This window comes from Amblyomma americanum, chromosome 9 (assembly GCF_052857255.1).
Source record: "Amblyomma americanum isolate KBUSLIRL-KWMA chromosome 9, ASM5285725v1, whole genome shotgun sequence".
Classification (NCBI taxonomy): Eukaryota; Metazoa; Arthropoda; class Arachnida; order Ixodida; family Ixodidae; genus Amblyomma; species Amblyomma americanum.
Genome location: NC_135505.1, coordinates 88623039 through 88645015, shown reverse-complemented (window position 1 = coordinate 88645015; position 21977 = coordinate 88623039). Strand labels below are relative to the sequence as shown.

The 21977-nt window shown below is 46.7% G+C and overlaps 1 protein-coding gene across 2 annotated transcripts in view; it reads left to right on the top strand.

Annotated features, from left to right (window-relative positions):
- The first annotated feature begins 736 nt into the window (after nucleotides 1–736).
- Nucleotides 737–21977, top strand: part of LOC144105699 (uncharacterized) — a 41570-nt gene continuing 20329 nt past the window's right edge. The window contains exons 1-2 of one of the 2 annotated variants that reach the window (XM_077638804.1): nucleotides 737–1425; nucleotides 21861–21876. In XM_077638804.1, coding sequence (XP_077494930.1) covers nucleotides 1195–1425; nucleotides 21861–21876 — 247 coding nt within the window. In that variant the 5' untranslated portion in view covers nucleotides 737–1194. Of the gene's footprint in view, nucleotides 1426–12788; nucleotides 13720–21860; nucleotides 21877–21977 lie in introns of those variants that run through there. The other variant, XM_077638803.1, reaches the window with a different exon arrangement.

Genomic DNA, 21977 nt, shown 5'->3' with positions numbered 1-21977 from the left:
CTGCTTAAAGTTAATTTTTCAGCAACATGGTGACTCATAGATCAATATTGTGTAGTTCACCATGAAAACAAGCCTTTGACAAAATCAGCAAGAAATAGGCGTAATTATCTCGAGCACTACAAAACAAGATCCATGAGTTTCTAAAGCAGAATAAAGAAATTTCAAACAAAGGAAGAGATTCGAAATCTGCGCTTCTTACTTTCTGTTCCCTCCCAGCAGTTGGAGCCGTACAGCAGCGCTTATCACTTCATTTTCTGCCACCTACACTTCCTTCTATCTACACAAATACAAGTGATGTCCTCTCTTGACCACGCTCTGGCTACTACCTTTAAATTTTGTTTTGAGATTTCAAACCGCTCGTTAACATTCTCTAGCAGCTGTTAGGCGCGAGCAAAAAGCACGCCTGGAAAAATATCTCGGCCCGCTTGGTATGTTTCAGAACTATGTCATCATCGCTTTCTTTCAAATTCACAAAAGGACTCCCCCTTACGGAGCGAATGTAAAAAACTGTGACAGATCACTCCCTCAGCATACCAAAACACAGACGCGTGCTTTAAGTCAAAAGCCAGCCGCTCCGATTACAAAGGGCGTCGAGGCGCAACATTTTCCTCACCGCTGTGCGAAGAGACGCTGTGCGGAGAACCTACGTGCCTGCCGCTTAGGCGCGCTTCGCTCGCTGCATGTTATCGTAAGCTCCCTCTCACCCACTTCGACGCACGCGCCCCTCTCTGTAACCGGTGTTCGCCCACTCAGCCGATCGTCGACTGACGAACGGAGAACGTTGTTTTGGAAGTTCTTCTTTCGTAGCCGTCATCGAGGAGGTCAAACTGAAGCACTTCAAGTCGCCTTCGGCTGCGAGCAGGGAGAGGAGACATCGCTAAGTGAAGCCCGTTTTCCTTCCTCTATCCAGGACGGATCCTGTGCGTATTGTAGCCGTACTCGTACTCTGAATTGCTCAGGGACCTGTTCTGACTTTTTTACCACGAGGTGTGGTGTTGCGTGTATAGTTTCGTATTGCCAGACCACCCCGGATATCGGTGGTGGGAAGACGGTCGGCGCTTAGGCACAGCAGGTCTCTCTCATTATTAGCAGGTGCTATTTTTACTCGCGCCAAATATTCTCCGGCACCTGTGAACCTTACGTTTCGGAACATTCCCTGACTATAAGACTGCTGCAAGAACCTTGCCCACAGGGATGGACGAGGACAGGCCTCCGCCGTACGTTCATTACGCACCGGTTGACGCATCGCTGCATATGTTCGAGGACTTGGATCTCAACGAAGCGCCGCCTTACGTGAAGCAGCTGCCACCGGAAGCGAATAATCGACGCCGGATTTTAATGAAGCTCCTCAAGATTGTTCTCCCAGTCTGCGTTTTTATTGCGGGGATTGTAGTGACGCTGCTGCTGGTGCTACCCTTACTCAAGGTAAAGTTTTTTGTTCTGATACAGAAGCTCTATTGGTCCATGCGAATTGTTTTGTTTTTTGTTTGTGTGAGCATGCGGCGTCTTGCGTTGGCGCTACCTTGGGGTGCCCTGATAACAGTTTATGTGCTACTGGGGACAAATGTTTCCGGGATGCGAGTTCTAGGAAAAACGTTTATTGCACCTCCCCTTCGCTACCCATGCAGTCGCCTGTTATTGTATGAAGGCATTAAAGGCCTAACTGCTCCTTCTTCTCTTCACAATATCAGGGGACTGGATAGCGAAGTGACGCTGCAATTAACGTTTTTCGTAGAACTCGCGTCCCAGAAAATTTTTGTCCCCAGTTGTACCCTCACAACTTAAGCGGTTACGGTATTTTCCCAATAAGCTATTCTTGATTCGCTCTTTGCTACCTACAGCGACGCAACATTTTAAACACTTTGTACATTTGATTATACGGACTTTGAAAATTATGCGTTGCAGAATTAACAGCTTGGTTACTGGGGGCATAAGTAATGCTTCATAGATCAATTACTAACTTGTTCATTATATTTCACTGGTAACTGATTGTTAAAGAAAAACGAATGAGAAGGAGAAGGAAAGCATATTCCGCATTCAAAATTTGGCTTTTCGCAAATGAACAAAAACAATCAGGCGAGTGAAGACGCAGCAACAATGCTAAAAAATTATTAGTAGCAGCGGAACAATTTACAACGAGAGCGCATATAGTTTTTCAAGGTTAAGTCACAAGAAAGTCGCTGGGAAAAATTGTTCGTCGTCATAAGTGAGCAAGAATACCTGAAGGAATTTTTTTTTTCGCTAACATTTGACTGCCGATCTTAAGTGTGTGACTTGCGAGGAGAGTAGCAACTCATTGCAATAAAAATAATAACACTGAGAGGGTTCTTTTTTACTGCATCTAAAGCAACGAAAGAAATTATTTCATGGGGAATTCATAAATATTTCCGCCATTACCAAAACGCTGCAATTATATTAAATAGAATGAACTGTGAGAATTACTGCGGTGAAGCCGTGTAAAGGCACGAACAAGGTTGTTCCCTGCCGTAGTGCTGAGGGGAAATTTTGGCACTCGCAACGAACCCTTTGTGCACACGAGCCGAAATGTTTCATTTAGGAAGCCGAGTGAGTTATAGGCATTTCAGGCTTGAAGGCTATTATAGTTCGTGTAAGAGTGAAGTATGTGACTTCCTGACAAAGCTATCACCAGCTCTCTCAATATCTCGCCGATAGAGCGCAGTGTTTTTCACGGACCCACGCAGCTGATCGATAAAGAGCCACGATACCTGTGTGGATATCTTTGGACATCGCACTGTCACCGTGTGTTATTGGGTACTTAAAAAGATATCATGCTCAGCGCACATGCACTGAACGTGATATTCCAAAACGAAGCAGATTAGCTCCAAGGTATCAATATGGTGTACCTGTTATTTTCCTGACGTTCCCTTTCCAATAACAGACATAATTACAAGCGTGCGCTCATCGGAAGGAGACTAGCAACAAAGCTTTATAACTTAGGCTAGTGTTGGCGCGTTGCGGCAGACAAATTAACAAAAGAAATAATAAATTATCTCCGGAGATGGCCCCGAAAGTTGTGAACAAGTATATCTTTGCTATTCTCTGTTAATATTTCCTCACACTAAAGTAACTCTAAAATCAGCATCGCTATTTTCGTCAGGAGATCAGTGAAGGATCTCTGCCGTGTATAATATGACGTGAGCGGAAAGGAAGACTCACCTGCTCTTTTAAAATGTCCCGGTTTGCAAGTTTTGGGTCAGTCTACAAAGAAAGCGAAGGCTAATTGCTTGGAACAAAATATAGTGTCTAGGTGCTGACGCTTGATTTGTGACCACCGATGCCATACCTGGCGGAGTGCAGAAAGTTCGCACATGCACATTTGAGTCCGGGGTGCTGGAACTCCAGTGTGGCATCGTTTTCTTACAAGCGCGACTCGCTTTTTTTGTTGTTGTTGTGTAACGGCGCACTAAATTTGTTTTCGTTCATGACCAAATTTCTGCCACAATATGCGCTGTGCGCGCCACATTTACTTCGCATCATATACTCATATACCCCCCCCCCCCCCTCCTGTTTCCTGTGTTAACAGCAAAGCCTCGTCCGCAAAAGGGGCAGCTTTGGAGGGCAATGGCAAGCGCCTGTGTGGTATGAAGAGCTTGCTTAATTTTATGCCCTTTATATATTAATAAAAACCTCCAACCGACCCCTAAAGTGCAAAAGGAACCATATTTAGCCCACTGTTTTTAAGGCCTCTTTATAAGCCCACGTGTTGAAAAAAAAATAGCTATGCCTGTGGTGGAGGACTGACAGTGCTGAATCAAAACATTCAATAACCTGCAGTCCCAGGGCATGCTGGTGCCAGCTGCGCGTTCATCCCGTCATAATTCACAGACACGCTGACTCTGCGGCTCAGGATATTTGACGCTCCTGTGCATGAACAAACGCGATCAGTAGGCGCGCCGCATTCGGACTCTGAACCTTTCTCGAAGCCTCGGCAGAACGCGAGCGACGAGGGAGAAGCTCGCTCGAACATGAGCCGCGGACATGACCGCTGGGAAAATGCCAGGCTTCGAGCGGGGCCATTCAGCATGAGACGAATGAGAGACGCGGCCGAACGAAGGTGCGGCAGTACGTTGGTCGTCGCTGTGCACATCCTCATATAACCATCGTAAAGTCTTAGTAAACGAGTTTGATTCGAAATCTAGTATGCAGCCCTGTCTTTCTGACACAGGCATTCTAGCCCTGCAAAACGTGCACTCCAACACTTTCCCCTGCCCCGCACAGATGCTTCTAAAAGATGCCGTACCGCACTACGAACAGAGGCTTTTCAAGGTTTCAGGAGAATACATTACGCGGTGCCGTATGACGGCTCTTTGTTAGTATGCTGGGAAGGCCAAGGCCTAGAGTAGGTAAAGCCTTGGTCAAAAGTCTTAAGGCCACAGCGCTCAGACGCAGCGAAATGAGTGTACCTAGAATGCTTCGTGCAGCGGATCGCTCAAGACACAAGTCAAGCACGAGGCTTCTGTACCACAAGAAGAAGCCTTCTGCTGGTGTTTCGAGGTCTTTCGGTCTTTAATAGTATTGTAATTTCTCTGTTATGCCCCTGAAGCGAAAAGCCTTTGTCCTTAATACTTTTGACCAAGACTGTACGTTCTTACAACCAGGGGAAGTACCCCTGACTGAATCGAGTTTTTCAGCAAAAACTATGAGCAAGGAAATCTCCATGCCGAAGAGAATCATTTCACTTGTGTCCTCGGGTTAAAATGCTGCTCTTTCCAAGCAATTTCCCGACCATTCGCGGCCGTTTCTGGCCAGCTCAAAACATCCGCTCATTGTTCACGTGATGTCCTTTGTTCTTTACCCCTCGTCGGCTATGTTCCCGTTCCCGACGTCGACTTCGCACCCGCGCTAGCCAGATATCGCTCGGATGCAGGAAGGCGCTCGATGAGTCACGCCAGCCAGCTCTTGCATCATTCACGCGCCGATGTCGGCGACCATATGTGTGTTGGGAAGGGAAGCAATGCCTGCGACCCGGGTGCATCCACGTTTGAGCAGCACCGCGTTCGCGACGCACATGCGCGCTACGGTGCCTGGGCGGCGACGGCGCCGAAACTTGATTCCTCGTCGCGCGTCAGCGCAGGCTAGCGGAAAATCAGGAAGGAATAAATGCTACATTTTGAAGAAGTAGGCACCGTCCTGCGTTCTTCCGCTGTGTGTACGCGTTTGTGCCTGCATCAGCCTTTATAACAACCCATTGGGCACCTTGTTGTAGGTTTTTTTTCGGAATTCGGGGATAAAAGTTTGGGGGGAAGGGGGGGGGGGGGGGTGTTTTCTGATCTTAAATTTGGCCAGAAACAACTCGGTTTTTTGGGAGAGTTTGGCGGTTTTTCTGGGAGGACCAACCTGCGGCCTCGTCGGCGTCGTTGACCTTGAGCGAAATGTCCAGAAAAAAAAATTGGACAAGTGCGCCACCTAGGTCACGTGACCTTCTGACGTCATCACAACCTGCCCACAAGATTGTGAGCAAACTCCTTATCGTGGCAGGTGGCAGTTAAATTAATGCTTGCATGCAGTAACTGGGAAATTTGAGCTAGTTGGTTCATGTTCGAAACTTTTGCCAGCGCTGCGAAAGTGGACAGGGAACAGAAATAGACGGAAGGACAAGAGCTACTGACCACTGAAAGTTTATTCAAACATACATCGGTAATGTACTCTTAAATGACAAGCAGGAGCGCATGCGCTGCTCCTTCCCGCTAAAAAAACAAAACAAAAGATACTGCTGTGGATCCAAATATGAAACTTCACAATCATGGATGGTTACCCGGTAGACCGTGTGCTTACGCAAGTGTCGCTATTTTTGAAGCGAAAAGCTTCACTAGGCTCGTCAACACCGGGCATCGCGTGACCCACACTACAGATTTGCCACAGCTGCGCATGCGCGAAACCGAGTGACGTCAAGCGGAGCGCGGGTGGTCGCTTCTGCAGCAGCCGTCGTCGCCGCCGCGCGCTGCCTCCGTCGTCCAATCTTTCGCCATGGAAGGAGGAGAAGACCGAGAAGTGGTAGCGTGGCAGTTGGCTCAAAAGCAGCGAAGATTTGGAAAGTGCAAGGCTAAACAAGCGGCCGAAACGCCAGAATCACGAGAGGCACGCTTTGCTAAACGGCGGCAAAAGGACGCTGAATTGCGACGTTTGGCTGCGTCAATTGAGAGTGGCCAGGTGAGCGAAGACTGTACTTCGGGAGATGTCGAGCGGTTTCGAAGAAAGAATGAAAAGGCCAGAGCTAAACAAGCAACCGAAACACCCGAGCAACGAGAGGAGCGTCTCGCTCAACGACGACGACAAGACGCTCAAAAGCTGCTCTTAGCAGCGTCTGCTACCAGTGTTAGCAGCCAACAGAGTGAAGACGACGACGACAACGACGCTATGGAAGGAGAGGTAAAGACTCGCCGCTACACAGGCTACATGTTGAAACTCGGTGAAAGTGCCAGCGCGACCAAGGTCTTTGCGACAGACTTTGTGGACAACCCGTTCGGCCACGTGTGTGACGTTTGTGAAAGACTATGGCATTTGCGGAATCTTAGACAATTGTACAAGGTTTGTATACCTAAGACAACACGTTTTGGAAAAGCTTGAAAGGTTGAAAGGTATACCCAAATTGTAACCCCATGTATGAAACCTTAAACTAAACCACGAGCACCGCCACGAAGCTTTTCGCTTCGAGATATCCAGGCTTCACACTTTAGCTAAGCCTCAGCCCAACTTTTTTTACAAAGCAGTTGATGTTCACTTTAAGTAAAAGACTCGTTTCTTGTGCCAAATTTTGTGGCAGTTGTGGAATATTTAAAACACAGTAACCCATGTGTTTGTGGGATGTTTAGTATTTATATTCAAGATTTATTCCATTCATTACCGCGTGATATTCAGTGCGTTAGAAAATGTATAGAAGATGACAATCATGAGCGAGCATTCCTTTCAAAGTGCGCTGTCTCTGTGGGATTATTTCGAGCTGGTGTCTTTTTATCCAAAATCCACTTTGGTTCAAAGAGATGGCAGGCTGTATATTAAAAAAAAACGGGGGTGTGCATTGGTTCAAAAGTGTCGCCAGTGCAAAAGTATTATCTTTCTCTCTGATGCGGAGAGGGCTATAAAAGATAATTTAGGAAAAGATGTAAAATAAGTCTTCCGATATGCAGACGAATATCTGGTTTTTGTTGAAGGCTGTGACTTAAAGAGTTAGCTGGATGCCGTTTTAAAGTATTTTGTCCGCAGCGGGCTTGGTATGAAATTTACCTTTGAAACACCGGAAACAAATCTGCTTCAGTTCTTGGATATAGGACGAGAAGGGAAAGGGGCTCACGTGTGTTGATACTTTCTATAGATGTCGGAAAAGCCTTTGCTAAGTTAATATTCCGGCCATACGAAGACAGTCAAGTGCGGCATCTTGCTAAGTTAATATTCCGGCCATACGAAGACAGTCAAGTGCGGCATCGCAGTGTCGTGTTTGGGTTCGGCGACGACTAAATCATGTGTTCACGCTATTGGTAGCAGTTTCAAGTGAAAGGCCCAGAGGCTGAGATTAGTGCGCTTCCCGAATGACGTGATAATACCTGCTTGCAATAAAATCCTGCAATGAATTCATTCCGTAAGCATAATCCACAGGGACCTTCCGGCAGGGATAAAAAGAAGTACGCGGTAATAGCGTACAACCATCAATTATCCCACAGGCTCAAAGAAGTTGGCAATAGATATGGTTTTAAAGTGTTGTTTTTGGCTCCCAATAAGCTAGGAAGAATTTGTGCCGTAGTTAATAGATGAGCCAGAGGACAGAAAAAAAAAAACTAAGAAAGGGTGCCAATTGAAGCAGTCCTGGGAGAGGCTCCGTGGATCCGGATATGCCGTTGATAAATCGATGTTGTTAATTTTAGAGATATGGGAAAGGTCTTTGTCCTCCAGTTAGATGCTGCTGCTTGTGCTGCTGCATGATGATGATGGTGATGCGCTGCAAGTGGCGTTTTGTGCCTTGTGCAGAGGGAGGGTTCTATGATATTCCTTTCACGTGCGGCAATAATTATATAGGGCAAACGGGGAAAGGCATAAGCACGCGCTTGCGCCAACATAAAACCTCTTTGAAAGGTGCACCGTCATCCAATTTGGCCCTACATTACAGAGACTGTAATCTTAATGATCCCAGTGGGTCGAAAGTGTCGGATAAAAAAGCGGGCAGTCCGCTTCTTAATAAGGCTGAGATTATGTTCAGGCATTAAGCTAAATTGACTAGGGAATTGAGTGAAGCATATTGTATTTAGAAAAGTAGCGACACATGCGTAAGCACATCGTAAGTACCCATTCATTATTGTGAAGTTTCATAGTTGGGTTCATAGCTGCATCCTTTGTGTATTTTTTTTTTTTTGCGGGAAGGGGTAGCTCATGCGCTTCTAGTTGTCATATGAGAGTATGTTGCCAATGTATATTTCAATAAACTTTCAGTTGTTAGTATAGCGCTTGTCCTTCCGTGCCTTCTTGTTCTCTGTCGCAGCGCTGGCAAAAGATTAGAAATCAATGATTGGTCGCGAGAGGCTGCTCGAGAAGAGCAAACTGGGTCGCACAAGTCCCGCCGGTGGCAGCACCTGTCATCGCAGGGCAGTGTCGCGCCGTTTAACCGCTTCTCCACAGCGCAAAGCGGGGAATGACGGCTTGTAGGGATCTATGAATCCTGAGAGTGAGCAATTCTGCATATAAGCACATTAACCCATTAATGCTATCGCTTCATAATCTTAAGGGGAAGCTTATGTGCTCCGTCCAATTTCTTTATTAATTGATTTGAATATCCACAGAACACCGCTGTACATTACACAGGACGGAGGGGCGGGAGGAGGAGATAAAATGTACTATGGTGGGATTCAAAGTGCGCGAAAAATTTCCTCTAAATTGTGAACCGCGAAAGAAAAATACTGCGCGCAAGAATACAAAAACGAAAAACAGTAGAAAATACAAAACAATAAGAAACCTTTGTGGAAAGCTGGCTATAGCGAAAAACAAACCAATGCAGAGTTGAAACAGGAAGTCATAAAGTCACATTCGTGAATTCAATTTCGAAATTTTAAATTACCATTAGGCTCGATTGTGATTCAAATTAATTCAGTTATGAGTAGTCTGCCGCTGAAGTAAATGACATTGCTTCTTCACAATCTAAAAATAAGCAGTGTTTACAAGGAAGTAAACAACACGTGCGTGATCGGCTAAAGGGAAAATGTGATCTGAAAACAGATGAAAGAATAATATCAATGGAGTAAAATAGAGCCAACAGGATTAGCCGGAAGGGTAATCCTGTTAGAACAGTCGGCCCCTCTACCTTCGTCGACACGCACGCACCCTCTCTCTCTATCTCTCGCCCTCCCTCTTTCTATCCCAGTCACAAACAAACAGCAGTCTCCTTTCCCTTTTTGAGTCACGCTCGAACGAGTCGGCCTCAGAAACAATGGGAACGAAGCTGTCGGGATGCTGTTGCGGTCTCGGCTTCCGGCAGCTATCTTTAAAAGGCCGGCAGTATGGTAATAAGTGGCGGATTGCCAGTGTGCCAGTAAAGGCCCCGGAGACGTCGATTGCAAACTAAAAGTCTGCAGTCGATTACCTTCCTTGCGCAAATGCAGTGGTTTTCAGTGCGGAATACATTTTACCGTAACACACAAAGGGAGATAGACAGCGCTAAGTGTTGCACTGAAACGTGTATTCCGCCTTAGAAACATGTAACGACTAGCCCTCAAACAAATGCTGCTGCATGTGCAATGTATTGAAACGTGTTTCCAAGTTAACGTTTTTCGCCCCGCCGCGGTGGTTCAGTGGTTAGGGCGCTCGACTACTGATCCGGAGTTCCCGGGTTCGAACCCGACCGCGGCGGCTGCGCTTTTATGGAGGAAAAACGCTAAGGCGCCCGTGTGCTGTGCGATGTCAGTGCACGTTAAAGATCCCCAGGTGGTCGAAATTATTCCGGAGCCCTCCACTACGGTACCTATTCTTCCTTTCTTCTTTCACTCCCTCCTTTATCCCTTCCCTTACGGCGCGGTTCAGGTGTCCAAAGATATATGAGACAGATACTGCGCCACTTCCTTTCCCCAAAAAAACCAATTATTATTATTAGTTAACGTTTTCCAGCTTTGAGTAGATTCCATGACGGTTTCCAGATAGTACAATGCACTACTTAAGAACGTGACAAGCTTGTGGACTTTATGCGTGATTATGTAACAGAAAAAAAAAAGTTACCTCAATTTACGTGCCGCATCCATCAGGCATTAGCGTCAACAAAAAGAAACATGCCTCTTCTGCCAGGAAGTTACTACATTCGCGCGCGAAAATTGCGTGCATCTTTAAACTTTAAGTGGTGTAGACAACATACTACAAGCTGATGTGTGCCGATAGGTTACTCCTTGGTAATTACAAAGAGTACAGTTTCAAATGAAAACGTATCGTTAGAAACTAAAGAAATATGGCGGTCGATTTGCGTTGTTCAGCGAAATGCGAATTAGAAGCGCTAGCATTTCGGTTTCACTCCGCTGTCATTGTTCGGATGCGTTGTTCACGAATGAAAGTTGTTCGGATCGCGGTAATAAGTGAGTGCTTAAGTATGCGGGCTTGGGAATTCTCTACTTCACAGACCTAGAACCCTGGGAGCCCTCCTGAGACTACTGGCACAGTGGTGCAGTAGTTAAGCGGTACGCTACTGCCCTGCAATGGCAGGGCCTGCTTTCGATGGGGCTCGTGAGACCAAGGTTGCACGTCCCGAGCAACATCTCTAGACCAATCATGAATCGTACTGCCACCTGCCGGGGTGGGCGGTAGCTATTGGCCAGCCTGCCAGGTGTACATACTTTTACACACAACTGGGCAGGTAGGCAGCCTGCCACAAAGCTGGCTTTACACATACATACATGCAGACAAACAAAGCAAGGGCTAAGTGCGGGGAATGGTCACCATAAGTGCCAGAGAGGTAAAATAGTAGTTATCGGTACCGCCGTCAGCGGGCGTTTTCACAGGTGAACTGCAGTGACGTCAGCACTTCGTTTACATTCGATGCGCCGATCCTTGGATGCTCTAAAATTTTAGTAGCAATGGCCCTAATGGATCCGTTATCGTTGTTGTCGTCACTAGTTCTAAACGCGAGGCAGAGAAAAAAAAAACGCTCTGTTTACAAATCTAACGTTTTCAACAATAAATATGCATTTTTTCCGCCGAACACCAAAGGATACAGAAAAGGCAAATAATTGATTTTTACTAGGAACAAAATGTGATATTCTCCTACAACTTCCCTGGAGGTTCTAGTGCTGAAAGTACTGAATACGGACCCAAGAACTGAAATGTGTATTTGGTTTTGTATAGTTCAAAACATAGTTGAAAATGTGAACAGAAGAATAAGTACTATACGGCCCAGTAAGTATTAGCCAGCAGATCTGGCGGTCAGTTTCCTGTGGTTGGTTAGGCCTTTCATTAAAATGAAGTTATTTCTTTCAAAAGTGCAAAGTAACGCCTGGCTTGGAATAGGGGAAGATATTCTAACCACCAGGACCATAATTGTGAAGCAGAGGCGCAGTCTGTTTGGTGGCTGAAACATGCTCGGCAAAGTACTTATATTTGCCTAATTCTTTGAGCATACAAAGGACAGGGTAAGGAAGGGGTCGCTGTGACATACACATGAAGGATGCCGACATTCACTGAAACTATGGATATCATAGGGGGATGATCGTTTTGTTTTCTTCGTGTTAATCAGTAGAAAATTGAGAGTGCAAATAGTTTTCTGGATAAAAGATAACTGAATAATAAATAGATCAAAAACAACTACACGCCGCCGGCGGCATCCGAACACACGACATGCGGGTAATTTCGTTCTAAGAGTTCGCTGTTAACTGTTCGCTGAACTGTTTCTTGCACGCAACATGCTACAATTTCTTCATCATTTTTTTTACAGCAAAAGGCCCCTCAGTTCCGCCCAGGCTAGAGCCACTGTAGCTAGTCCAGGCGGCACACTGCAGTCGTTTAGTTGTGAACAGTGAGCGCATTTATCTAATGCACAAACGCAATAATTCCCGCAGTTTGCTGATTCGTTTCTTTATTGTAAGTGAACTTTACCGCTGCTGTCGATCGCCAACTAATCATGCATGATTTGTACCACGATACACATGTGCAACGGTTCCCGACACCAACGGAAACGATTGCGCAGGAGCGCCACTTCGGAGCATTCAGTACAAGACTGCATTAGCTGCGGCATAATCATTCGTTCAGCCCGCATTCGACGCCCTCCAGGTTTAATTAGTACCGTGCAGTGCTACCAAAACCGACATCGTGTCAAGGGTGTTTTGCTCACACTAGCGTGACGGCTGGAGAGAAGCGGGCTGTTTCGCGGCCGTCCAGTCAAGCGTGAATATTTAGAAAAGTAGTGCGCCCTGCTTTGCGTGCGTTAGTCGAGAAACGTCCGAACAACTCGCAAAGCTGACGTTAACCGAATGCAGCGTGCTGCGATACGCGCAGCTCCCGACCCCCTACTGTCGGCGTCATCATTCCGACCTCAGCAGTGCTTTGCACGTCACTGCACGCAAATAACGGGATGATCAGAAAGCAGGTTAGCCGCGACGCAGCGCGCGCCTCGTTTGCCGGCCAAAGCACTGCCGCCGCCGATGTTGCCGCCGAAGCCGTGACGCAATCACCCCTGCTTTCGCCGCACAGGGCGCCGTCAACGGTGTTTCGCGCGCGCCGCAGCCATGCCCTATCTAACGCTAACGCCCTTTCCCTCCTTCCCACAAGTTGCGCCTCTCCCCCTCCCACTCCGGAATTCGCTCGCCCGGCGAGGCGCAGACGCTGGCGACCCGCACGCACGCAGACGCAACAAGCGCCTTGTTTTGAGGGCCGCTCGTCCGGTCTCGTTCTGTTGCGGAGGGTGCCGAGACTGGAACAGTTGTGTGAGCGCGCAGTGTGTCGTTCAAGTTCAGTGCACACGACTCGGTACTTGGCCGCAGTGTCTTCTTCACTGGATCTTGAAGACGCCTGGGCAGTACCGGAAGACTGGTTTTGTGAACTTCTCCTCGTTATCCGCTTTCCCTGCTGTTGGATCTCTACAACGACGTACTGCGGCTCACTTTTCCTCGACTAAGATTCCTCGTAGAAGCCGACAGCACTGTGGACACAACCTTTCCGAACTTGGCCATCATTTTGCCAAGCCTGTTTCAGCGTCGTCCGCACGGGCTACTCACTGCGGCCCCGGTCGCCGTTCCATATAGTTTCGCATTCCGTCACGAGCGCTTTAAAAAGCAGCGCGGACCTCCCCTGGACGTGACTGCTTGTGAGTGTGCACCTCAAAACGCTCTTCGCTTCTGAAAAGAGCGGGCCTTGAGTCGTGTCGGGTCCTCATCAGTCGCGCCGATTGTTGTGCCCTAGACGCGGTCTTAGTGACAGATCATGGCTGCCGCAAAGGATGCCATCTTTACCACTGACAAGGAAATGCCGCCGCCTCCGTACCATGAGCCGAGGGAAATGCCCCCGCCGTACCCCGACCTGAAGGAGATACCCCCGCCGTACGCCCAGTACGTCCCCACAGCATCTACCAACAGCAGGTTCGCTGGCGTCTCCCATTCCGCTTCAACGACGCAGCAGCAGGGGGCTGGCAAACCTGACGACCGTCGGTGGACTCTGTTCAGAGTTGTGAAGGTTCTTTTGCCCGCTTGTTTGGTTATCGCTGGCATTATCGTGGCTGTGCTCTTCCTTCTGCGTGTTGTGAAGGTGAGTAGATTGCAGTATCTGTGCAGGCTTGTTGTTGTTCTTAATCTCTTCGACTACCACCCTACTTAGATATCTCTTTTGGCGTCGATTAATGCCCTAATGTAAAGAAAAGCACGCTACTTATTGTCCTGGATAATATTTTCAGGAACCAGTGTATTCCACTCCTGCCTTTTAATTTATGTAACTGAGTGAGCGAAAAGAATTCGAATCGTTGAGAATATGGCCTCGAATCACATTTTACGCTCTCAAGTCTAGATGAGGAGCTGTGAAGCGGCCGTGTAAAACGCCTTATTCTTCCTGTGTCTTCATTCTACGCGCTGTTTTCTTTCGGAATGCAGTACCAACTAGCCCAGCACCTTGCTCCTGCGCTGTTTTGAAACATTACTGTAAAAAAGTGCTAGTTGGTTTCTGTTATTCTTAATTTATTCGCACTTTTATTTATTCCTATCCGAATGTTTGGTCGAGGTGAGGTTATCAAGAGGGTTTGTCAGTTGCCGCAGAGTTCGCAGTTTCAAAGCAGAGCAAAGAATGTACACATTTGGTTACAGGCGCGAAAACAGACACAGCACAAGGTAGAAATACAGGGCGGGACCTTGTGTTGAGTCTGTTTTCGCGCCTGTAACAAAGATGTACACTTACCAACTTGCCCAGCAAGACGTCCTTTTCAGCAAATAATGTAGACGCATGAGAGTTTGCACCTTTTGTAGACATAGAAACTAGCCGGAGGAAATGTTATTCGCACATGTCAGGCCACCAACCGAAAAACACTCACAGACGGTTTGTAACAGGTGCGTTTGGTTGTGATGAAAAGCAACGTCCTGTAACTAACAAAAAAAAACGCGCGGGCGACTGGTTGAAAAACAAATCGGTGAAAATAAAATTTACTTGGAAGAGAAAATGCGGTGTCCGCCATTTCTAGAACGTGGTAAATTGTAATATGAGTAATCGCTTGCCTGAAGTCCCAAATCTCAAATGTCTAATCGCGCCGTATCGCCTCCACAGCTTCACCTTTCCGGATGTGTCTTCGAAGCAAACTGTAAGAGTTCGGCTTTCTTTCTGAACAGTTGTGGCAAAGGAAGCTTGTGGAATCATTTAGTTTATCAACGATTGCTTTTTTTCACCGAGAGATTCTTTAATAGGCAACGGTGGAGCCACGGGTGAACTTAAGAAGCTTTTGCGCAGCGCAGAATACATTCATACATGCGCTCAAGATTCTGTGTTGGTCTCATGCGATGGATGAGGAGAAAACCGTAAAGCATGCGCGACACTCTGAGAAACTCACTACATCCACAGCGGTACTCATGCTTCCTAGGCTGTCGCCATCTTCTCGGCGAGTGATTTTGACCTGACTTCGTTGCTCCTCGTGGGCTGTTAAACTTCATTTACAGAAGGAGCCTGCCGTCCTTGTATTGGAGCAGCGAATGTTTTGATGGTATCTCTGGATGCAGAGAGGACTTACGCACAGATGGTGGTGTTTGAACGTTTAATAAAGAAGAATCCGACTCATGGGATGTCTGCGTGCCACAAATTTTGAGGAAAGAAGAGATTTTTTGCCACTACCACAGCTCAGAGATAAGTAAACTTCGTTGCTGAGCTAGCTAATTTTTGTATCAGCTATTTTGTGGTGTGCAAGGCTGACAGACGACGCATAAGTACAAGGAGCTCTGACACAGTTGCTTGTTCTCATTGTTTATGTCCATCGTTTGCGCGTAGCCTACTGGTCCAGGTTTTTATCATGCGACGAAAATCAAAGTCGTTGTCGTTGCATTAACATTAATGTCTAGCATGTAACCTTTCCCAATGGGCATTATTTTCAAGAAGCAGTGTCTGCATAACCATCTTATACGGCGGAGCTGGCTGATGTCACCGTGATTATGTCTTCTCTTCGCTACGTGCAAACTTCTTCACCATTAGCTGGTGTAGGTCGGCATGAGCTGGCTTGGCTGGCTCTGGCCTAACGCAGTATTGTAAGTGTCATTGATAGTAAGGACAGGGCAGGAGAATAAATTCATGTCATGGGGGGGGGGCTTTCTCACTTATGCTAAGAGGCGGCAGCTAGAAGAGACGGCCGACTTTACAAACTTGCAAGAGTAGTTGTACCGTGGAAATAGAATATTTAATGTAAGAAGCAAATGCAGCTCATAATTCACCGTGCTTTGCAATGTGAAACATAGCGGCAGTGTGTAGAAGCGCGCGTGCTCCTGCTGCTTTTCCGCCATGAGCCTTTGCGTGCAAACGGATCAAATACGGGCGCTCACGTTGACTGAGGTCGCAGGTGTTCCTGCCGGTAGCGTATGTTTTTGAAGCGCAGCTGGTTTACGCCTATACCACTTGCAATTTCTGTCTCCCATGCATTTGAGGTACGGTATGAACATTCTATATGTGTGGTGCTTTTTTCTAAACGTTCCATTCTGTCCTGTGAAGCAGGAAATGAAAACTTATTTTCAAGAACGATTGATAGGTTAGCCGGCGTAAAGCTATGGCATCTGTAGAACGCCATGCTTGAGGGCTCTGAATCAACATGGACCCTGTGAGGTCGAGTGAATTGTCGGCACACGATCGTTTCTTGCGTTTTGCCTCCGTCGAAATGCAGCCGCGTGCCCTCAGGCTTAGCTGCCGAGCGTCATAGCCCCAGAACACTGCGGCGGAAAGCGCTGCTGTTTAGCGAGGTCACAGACGCAGGTACCTAAGCGATGCTTTAATCAAACGAAAATAAGGTCAGCCCTGTCAACCTGCGAGGCCGCGTGAGCGAATGGTTCCATTGTGGGCGATCGAGGAGATTCAAAACAAACAAACAAACAAACCACAGACAGTAACAACTGTGATATGCACAATGGTTGGACCATCTCATTGTACCAGAGACTCTGGTGTTATTTTACCAGGCGGGATATCGCGGGTTCAAACCCGGACGTGGTGGCCGCGGTTCGACGCAGTCTGAATAAAGGCAGGCTTACTGACGTCTGGGAGCCCGTTAGAGAGCCTCAGGTGGTCCACAATAATTCCAAGTGTTGCACCACAATGGGATTCATAATTTAGAGCGAAGCTTTATTTCTTTATATACGGCAAAGTTTTTGGTGGCTTTGAATATCGTCGCCATTATGACTTACAGCGGCTGCACGAGTTCACGTCTTTCGTATAGCCGCGCGTAAATGCGTCGGCGGAATCGTGCGACGTTTGCCCGTTGCACAGTCCTACCATCGGCAGCGCCGGTCTTCTGTAGCGCCACTATCGCAAAAGCACGCTGGCGCTGAAGCAAGATAAGAATAACCGTCTTACGTGGGCGGAATTTTATCTCCATATCACAAGACTACGCTCTCCTATGCCCCGCGTGCCGCAGTTGTTTTGCTGCCGACTCGGTTGTGACGGGTCTATTCGTGGCCACGTCAACTGTTTCAAATTGAGAAAAACCGTAAAAAAACGTAATAAAGAAAACAAAACGCGCTGATGAAAACAAACCGTATGGCCTAATCGAGGTTAACTGAATGCGGCAACTGTGGGCGAACTCGATCGACGCGTGCACTTCCGCAGCCGGCCGGACGTGACGCGCTTTGCTCGGGCGTGGGATGTTTACTAACATGGTTATTATAGAAATGTACGGGAGGCCTGGCAGCCTTGTATTTTTGCGGCTCGAGCACTTCATAGGTGTTTACTATAGTAAAGGCAGTGTCACTGACATGGCCCTGGCAGCACTGATCATCACAGCGGTGAAACCAAACAGAAAAGGCTTCATGACTTCGCGTAGCTCGCTGTTCGTTCAACCCGCAAAATAACTTCTTAATCCAGGAAGATTCCATAATTGGGGTGTTATTTTTTTTTTCCCAATGAGCGAAAGCCGCTCTTGAAAAGAGCCGGAGAATGTGATTTATCTTATTTATTTTTGTATTTGGCACATGATTGCCCTAGCTGCTTATGTGGCATAAAACCCAACAAAACACATTCTTTTTTGTTTACCAGTTTCAGATAATATAGTCGAGCTCGTTAGTACGAAGCCATATTTACAATACCAAGGCGGCAATACAACTATTACTACAGTACTACTATAATTCTACAATGATACTGTAATGTAATATAATAATACAATGTAATAATATATAAATCTATACTACTACTACTCCTGTATAATTCCCAGGATGCTGCACGCGTTGGGTTAACCTTTTCTCGTTTGTTCAAGGTCCACAGTGCGCTCTTTTTCCCAAATATACGCGACAGTGTTTTCTGTTTCTACATTGATCTGTAAACAGCGCCGTTCTCAATAATTTTTTTTCTGGAGGCAGATGCAATCTCTGTCGCTTATAATGGAGAACGTTACGCGACCTGCGTGCTCAGTAGCAACTCAGGTTAGAGCCAAAGTGCGCTTCGCAGCGCGAAAATTAATGCGCTTCTTAGTCTTTCTCCGTCTACGCTTACTTGTTCGTACTTGGTCGGAAGCTCCGACTTTGAGGTGGCAGTTGTTCTATGTGTGTTTTTATTTACGCGCTCACGAACCAAGCACAGGAAGCCATCGTCTCGTGCTTGTGGCTTACACTCCAACATGGACAAGTTTCAAGGCCTCAGTGGCGCAGATTTAGAAGTGGTGTTCTAAATTCATGAGCAGTCAGTTTTCTCGTTTGAACGCCGCGGCAGCAAGCACAACGGGCGAGGGGAATATATCCTCCGCTGCTTTTATTTTGTTGAGTACTTCGGTGAAATTTGTGGTTTCGCTATGATGACTTAAAAAAGCAAACTGGACTCTGTCCGTGAAGGCTGATAAGTAATCCAGCCGTGCCGGCAGGCAGTCGTGGGCCGTCCATGGCCACCGAGATGCTATCTGTCCCAGGGGATCAACGACAGCGCGTCGCTTATTATGGGTGACCGGGATGCATATAATTCCCCAGCGGCATTGAAGTCATGCCAAGGAGTGAACGCTGGGAAAACGAGTAACCTTTGCTGCAGCCAGCTCTGCTCAATTTCCGGGCGTCGTTGGTAAAGCACCCGAAGAATTTCTCGCGCAAAATATTGCGCTTCCTTTCCTGACAGCAGTTGGGTTAGAGGGATTCTTGTTCGTAGGTATGAATGACCGGCTGTGTTGCAGAGCTGGCTGTGAGGTAGCCACTCCGATGTATATCCTTACACCTCCTGTTCTTGTGATCATTGAACTGTGTTCGCATTGAGCTCGAGCCTTTTGGCGTGACTGTGCCCCGCAAATGCTATTATGGCGTGGATGTGCGTTTGAGTGTCAGCTTTTTGCCGTCTCGTAGCAAATCGCAGGCGGTTTGCTTCAGTAGCAAGAGAGATGTGAGAATGAGCAGCGATAAGTACGCAGCAATAGCGACTAGCTATCATGAAGATCACGTGCTTGACATTGGTGTCAGTGGCTTTCAACCCGTCTGTTTCCCTTCCCCACGCACCGCTTTACTGCAAGCGGCAGTGTTCGCCTATTACATTGTGAATCTGGTTCGCGCACCACAGTCGACCACTGACTTTCACGGAAGAGTTTCCGTGGCGTCCCCGTTGACTCGACACTGTGGTCGCCAGAGAGCACGCAGTGTGGCTTCGCTCTCTTCGGCCTTTTTTTTTCTTCCGTGACTTCGAGGTCGTGTTCGACGTGAACCGTGCCAGATCTGATAAGAAAATGGACGTCGGCGGCGGAGCGCGATAACAATCGACACCGACGCTGAGCAGCGATGTCCGTACGGTTCCGTCAGTACGACGGCGGCTGTAGCCCTCTTTATCGCCTTGCATATCTTCCTGACGTTGAAGCGGGCGTTGGTTTTCTGTTTTTTTTTAGGTGCAACCACGGGACGCGAGGCATTCCAGTTTGTTGGTAGTGGGCACGTACCCTTGTGGGAATCAAGAGTAGGCAGGGCGTCGCTTCCAGCATATCTTGAGTCCTGGACTGTACCTTAGCATCGACGTGGTTGCAGTGGTATCGCTGGCCTAAAGTGTTAAAACATTGAGAAATTCAAAACGGTGGTTCAGCATTAGCACAGGCTACTCATGAGGTATCTGATACGAACTGAGTTTGCTGGACTTGTGTTGGACTGCTTGTGCGGGTCATGTGTTCAACGCTGTCTAGTTTAGCCCCTACCTAGAGCTAAGGAAGCGGTCAAATTGCGACTCAACATGTCCCTGCCTTTTCTAAGTCCGTGTGAAACCTTGAGAAGAGATAAGGTCTTGGGCAACCTTGACGAGAGGAATAATTGTAGCGCGCTGCTTTGGTCTCGTAAAGTGTGCGATCTGCGGAAAGCGAAATGCTGCTCTCTTCATTACCGTCTTTTTCAAGCATCGATCTATATATATATTTTTTTGCGAGCAAGGCAAAGAATAGGTCGGCACACAGAATGAATTTTACATGCAAAAGTAAGTTTCGTAAAAGGCAACCTCAACATTAAGAACGTAGTTATCAAATATACAGTCGTTTAGGGCCATAACCTCATTACAGCTAGAGATCATATCCCCAGCCTCTCGGGCTGACATACAACCAATGCAGAAATACTGTAATATCAAGGAATGCTAAATATTTAAATATATTTTACCTGCAATAATTAATTCAGCATTAAATTATTTTCATGACTCCGCCTGATTGGCTCCGTAGTTCGTAAATCTCAATTCGAATAAATGTAAGTAATAGAATTGAAGATATGAAGAGCCAATAATATCGTGCCTAGCTCTGTTTCCCACATAGTGATGACAGCATAGTTGCGGCGTCGTTAAAGGTTATATTCGTTCAGTGATTAAATTACGGGGTATCATTTGAATATTTTCCGGCGCGTCTCTGGTGTTTCCGGAGAACATTTACTGGTTGTTTTTTGCACACCTTCATTTTAGCACACATTTTTGCACACCTTCATTCACCGGGAAATTACTAACGTGCGTCTGCAAATAAACAGAGATACCTATATCTGAAAAAGCAGCTTCGTGCCGTATTTCTCCTATCCCCTTTTCATCCTGGGCGCGGCTAAGTGCTTACTATTTTTATATTTTGCCGTAGGTCGACAGTCGATACATGCTGTTCGTTATGCGCTATAATTCTCGCTGCCTGGTAAATAATTAAACACCCACACAGAGTCCTACTGTCTACGTTAAGGCTGAATGAAAATTTCAAGGAAGTGTTTTTGGGATAAAATGATTGTTTCTTTGTGATAATGGTGGCAAAGCGCCGTATGTCGTGAATGGAATGTGATGTCTTAATTGGAACGTAAATAAGGCAAGCTCTGAAAATTAGCCTCTCGATATTAGCAGATAAGCGTAAGGCTGTAATCAGCAAATTGTAGCTGGCCGCTGGTGCATCAGATATCAACAGTTAGATATAAGAAAAATCGTAATTTTCTTTGGATTTGATGCGGCAGAAATTCCAACTTTCTGAATTTATGTAACGGGCGGTGTGCAGTGCACCACGGCCAGCGGCATTTTCTTCCACGTGTGCCATTAGGTACAGGGGCAAGAAAGATGAAACGGAACAGCTTATTAGCAAGAAACTGACCATTACTTCACTTGTTTCAGTGACAGGAGTACTGTCTTTGCCAAAAGTAACCAGGTCGCATGGTTTGCATCTCCCTCGTATAATAGAGCCGCTTCCCTAAATATTGATGAGTACTGACAATTGAGGGCAAAGTTTCCGCTTGCCTGCATGGTAGAAATTTAGAGCTAAATAGGTAGCACGAACTCTCCACTATACGAATGATTAATAAACCGTGGCGACTGATTACTTTTGGCAAAAACAGTACTTGCGTCTGGCTGAATTAACCTCATGCTATTTTGCGAAGTTGAATTCAGAGGTAAATACCAACTTCAAAACTGAGCGATGCCATCATGTTTCGCACACCTCTAAACGTTAAGAACGTTTCCATCTGTGGCCAAGGGCGGATGCGATAGCGGGGGTAGTGGATTTGTTGCGGTACGAAGCCACGGCCAGTTTTTCGCTCTTGTAGGCAACAATATTCGGAGGTTTGTTTGTCTTCTTACAAATTGCGACATAATGAAGGTGATTTGAACAGCGTTCCTTATGAAAAATGCAAAATGTTTTCCAATTGGCAGTACATTCAGTTGGCCGCGCTATAGGCATGTTTTAGGTTTCAAATAAAAATTCGGCTCTGCGCAATTTTAGTAGACTGTGAAACCTTGCAGTAACGAATGTTCTCGTTTGTTCTTTCTCGTTGCAGGAGAAAGAGTACCCTGGTGAGTTTTTATCTTCGTTTCTTTCATTTAATACTTTAATAAGCGTTTGTAGTGTGTAGCGACTTCAAAGCATAGAAGATTCTATGGGTGTTTCTTCCGCC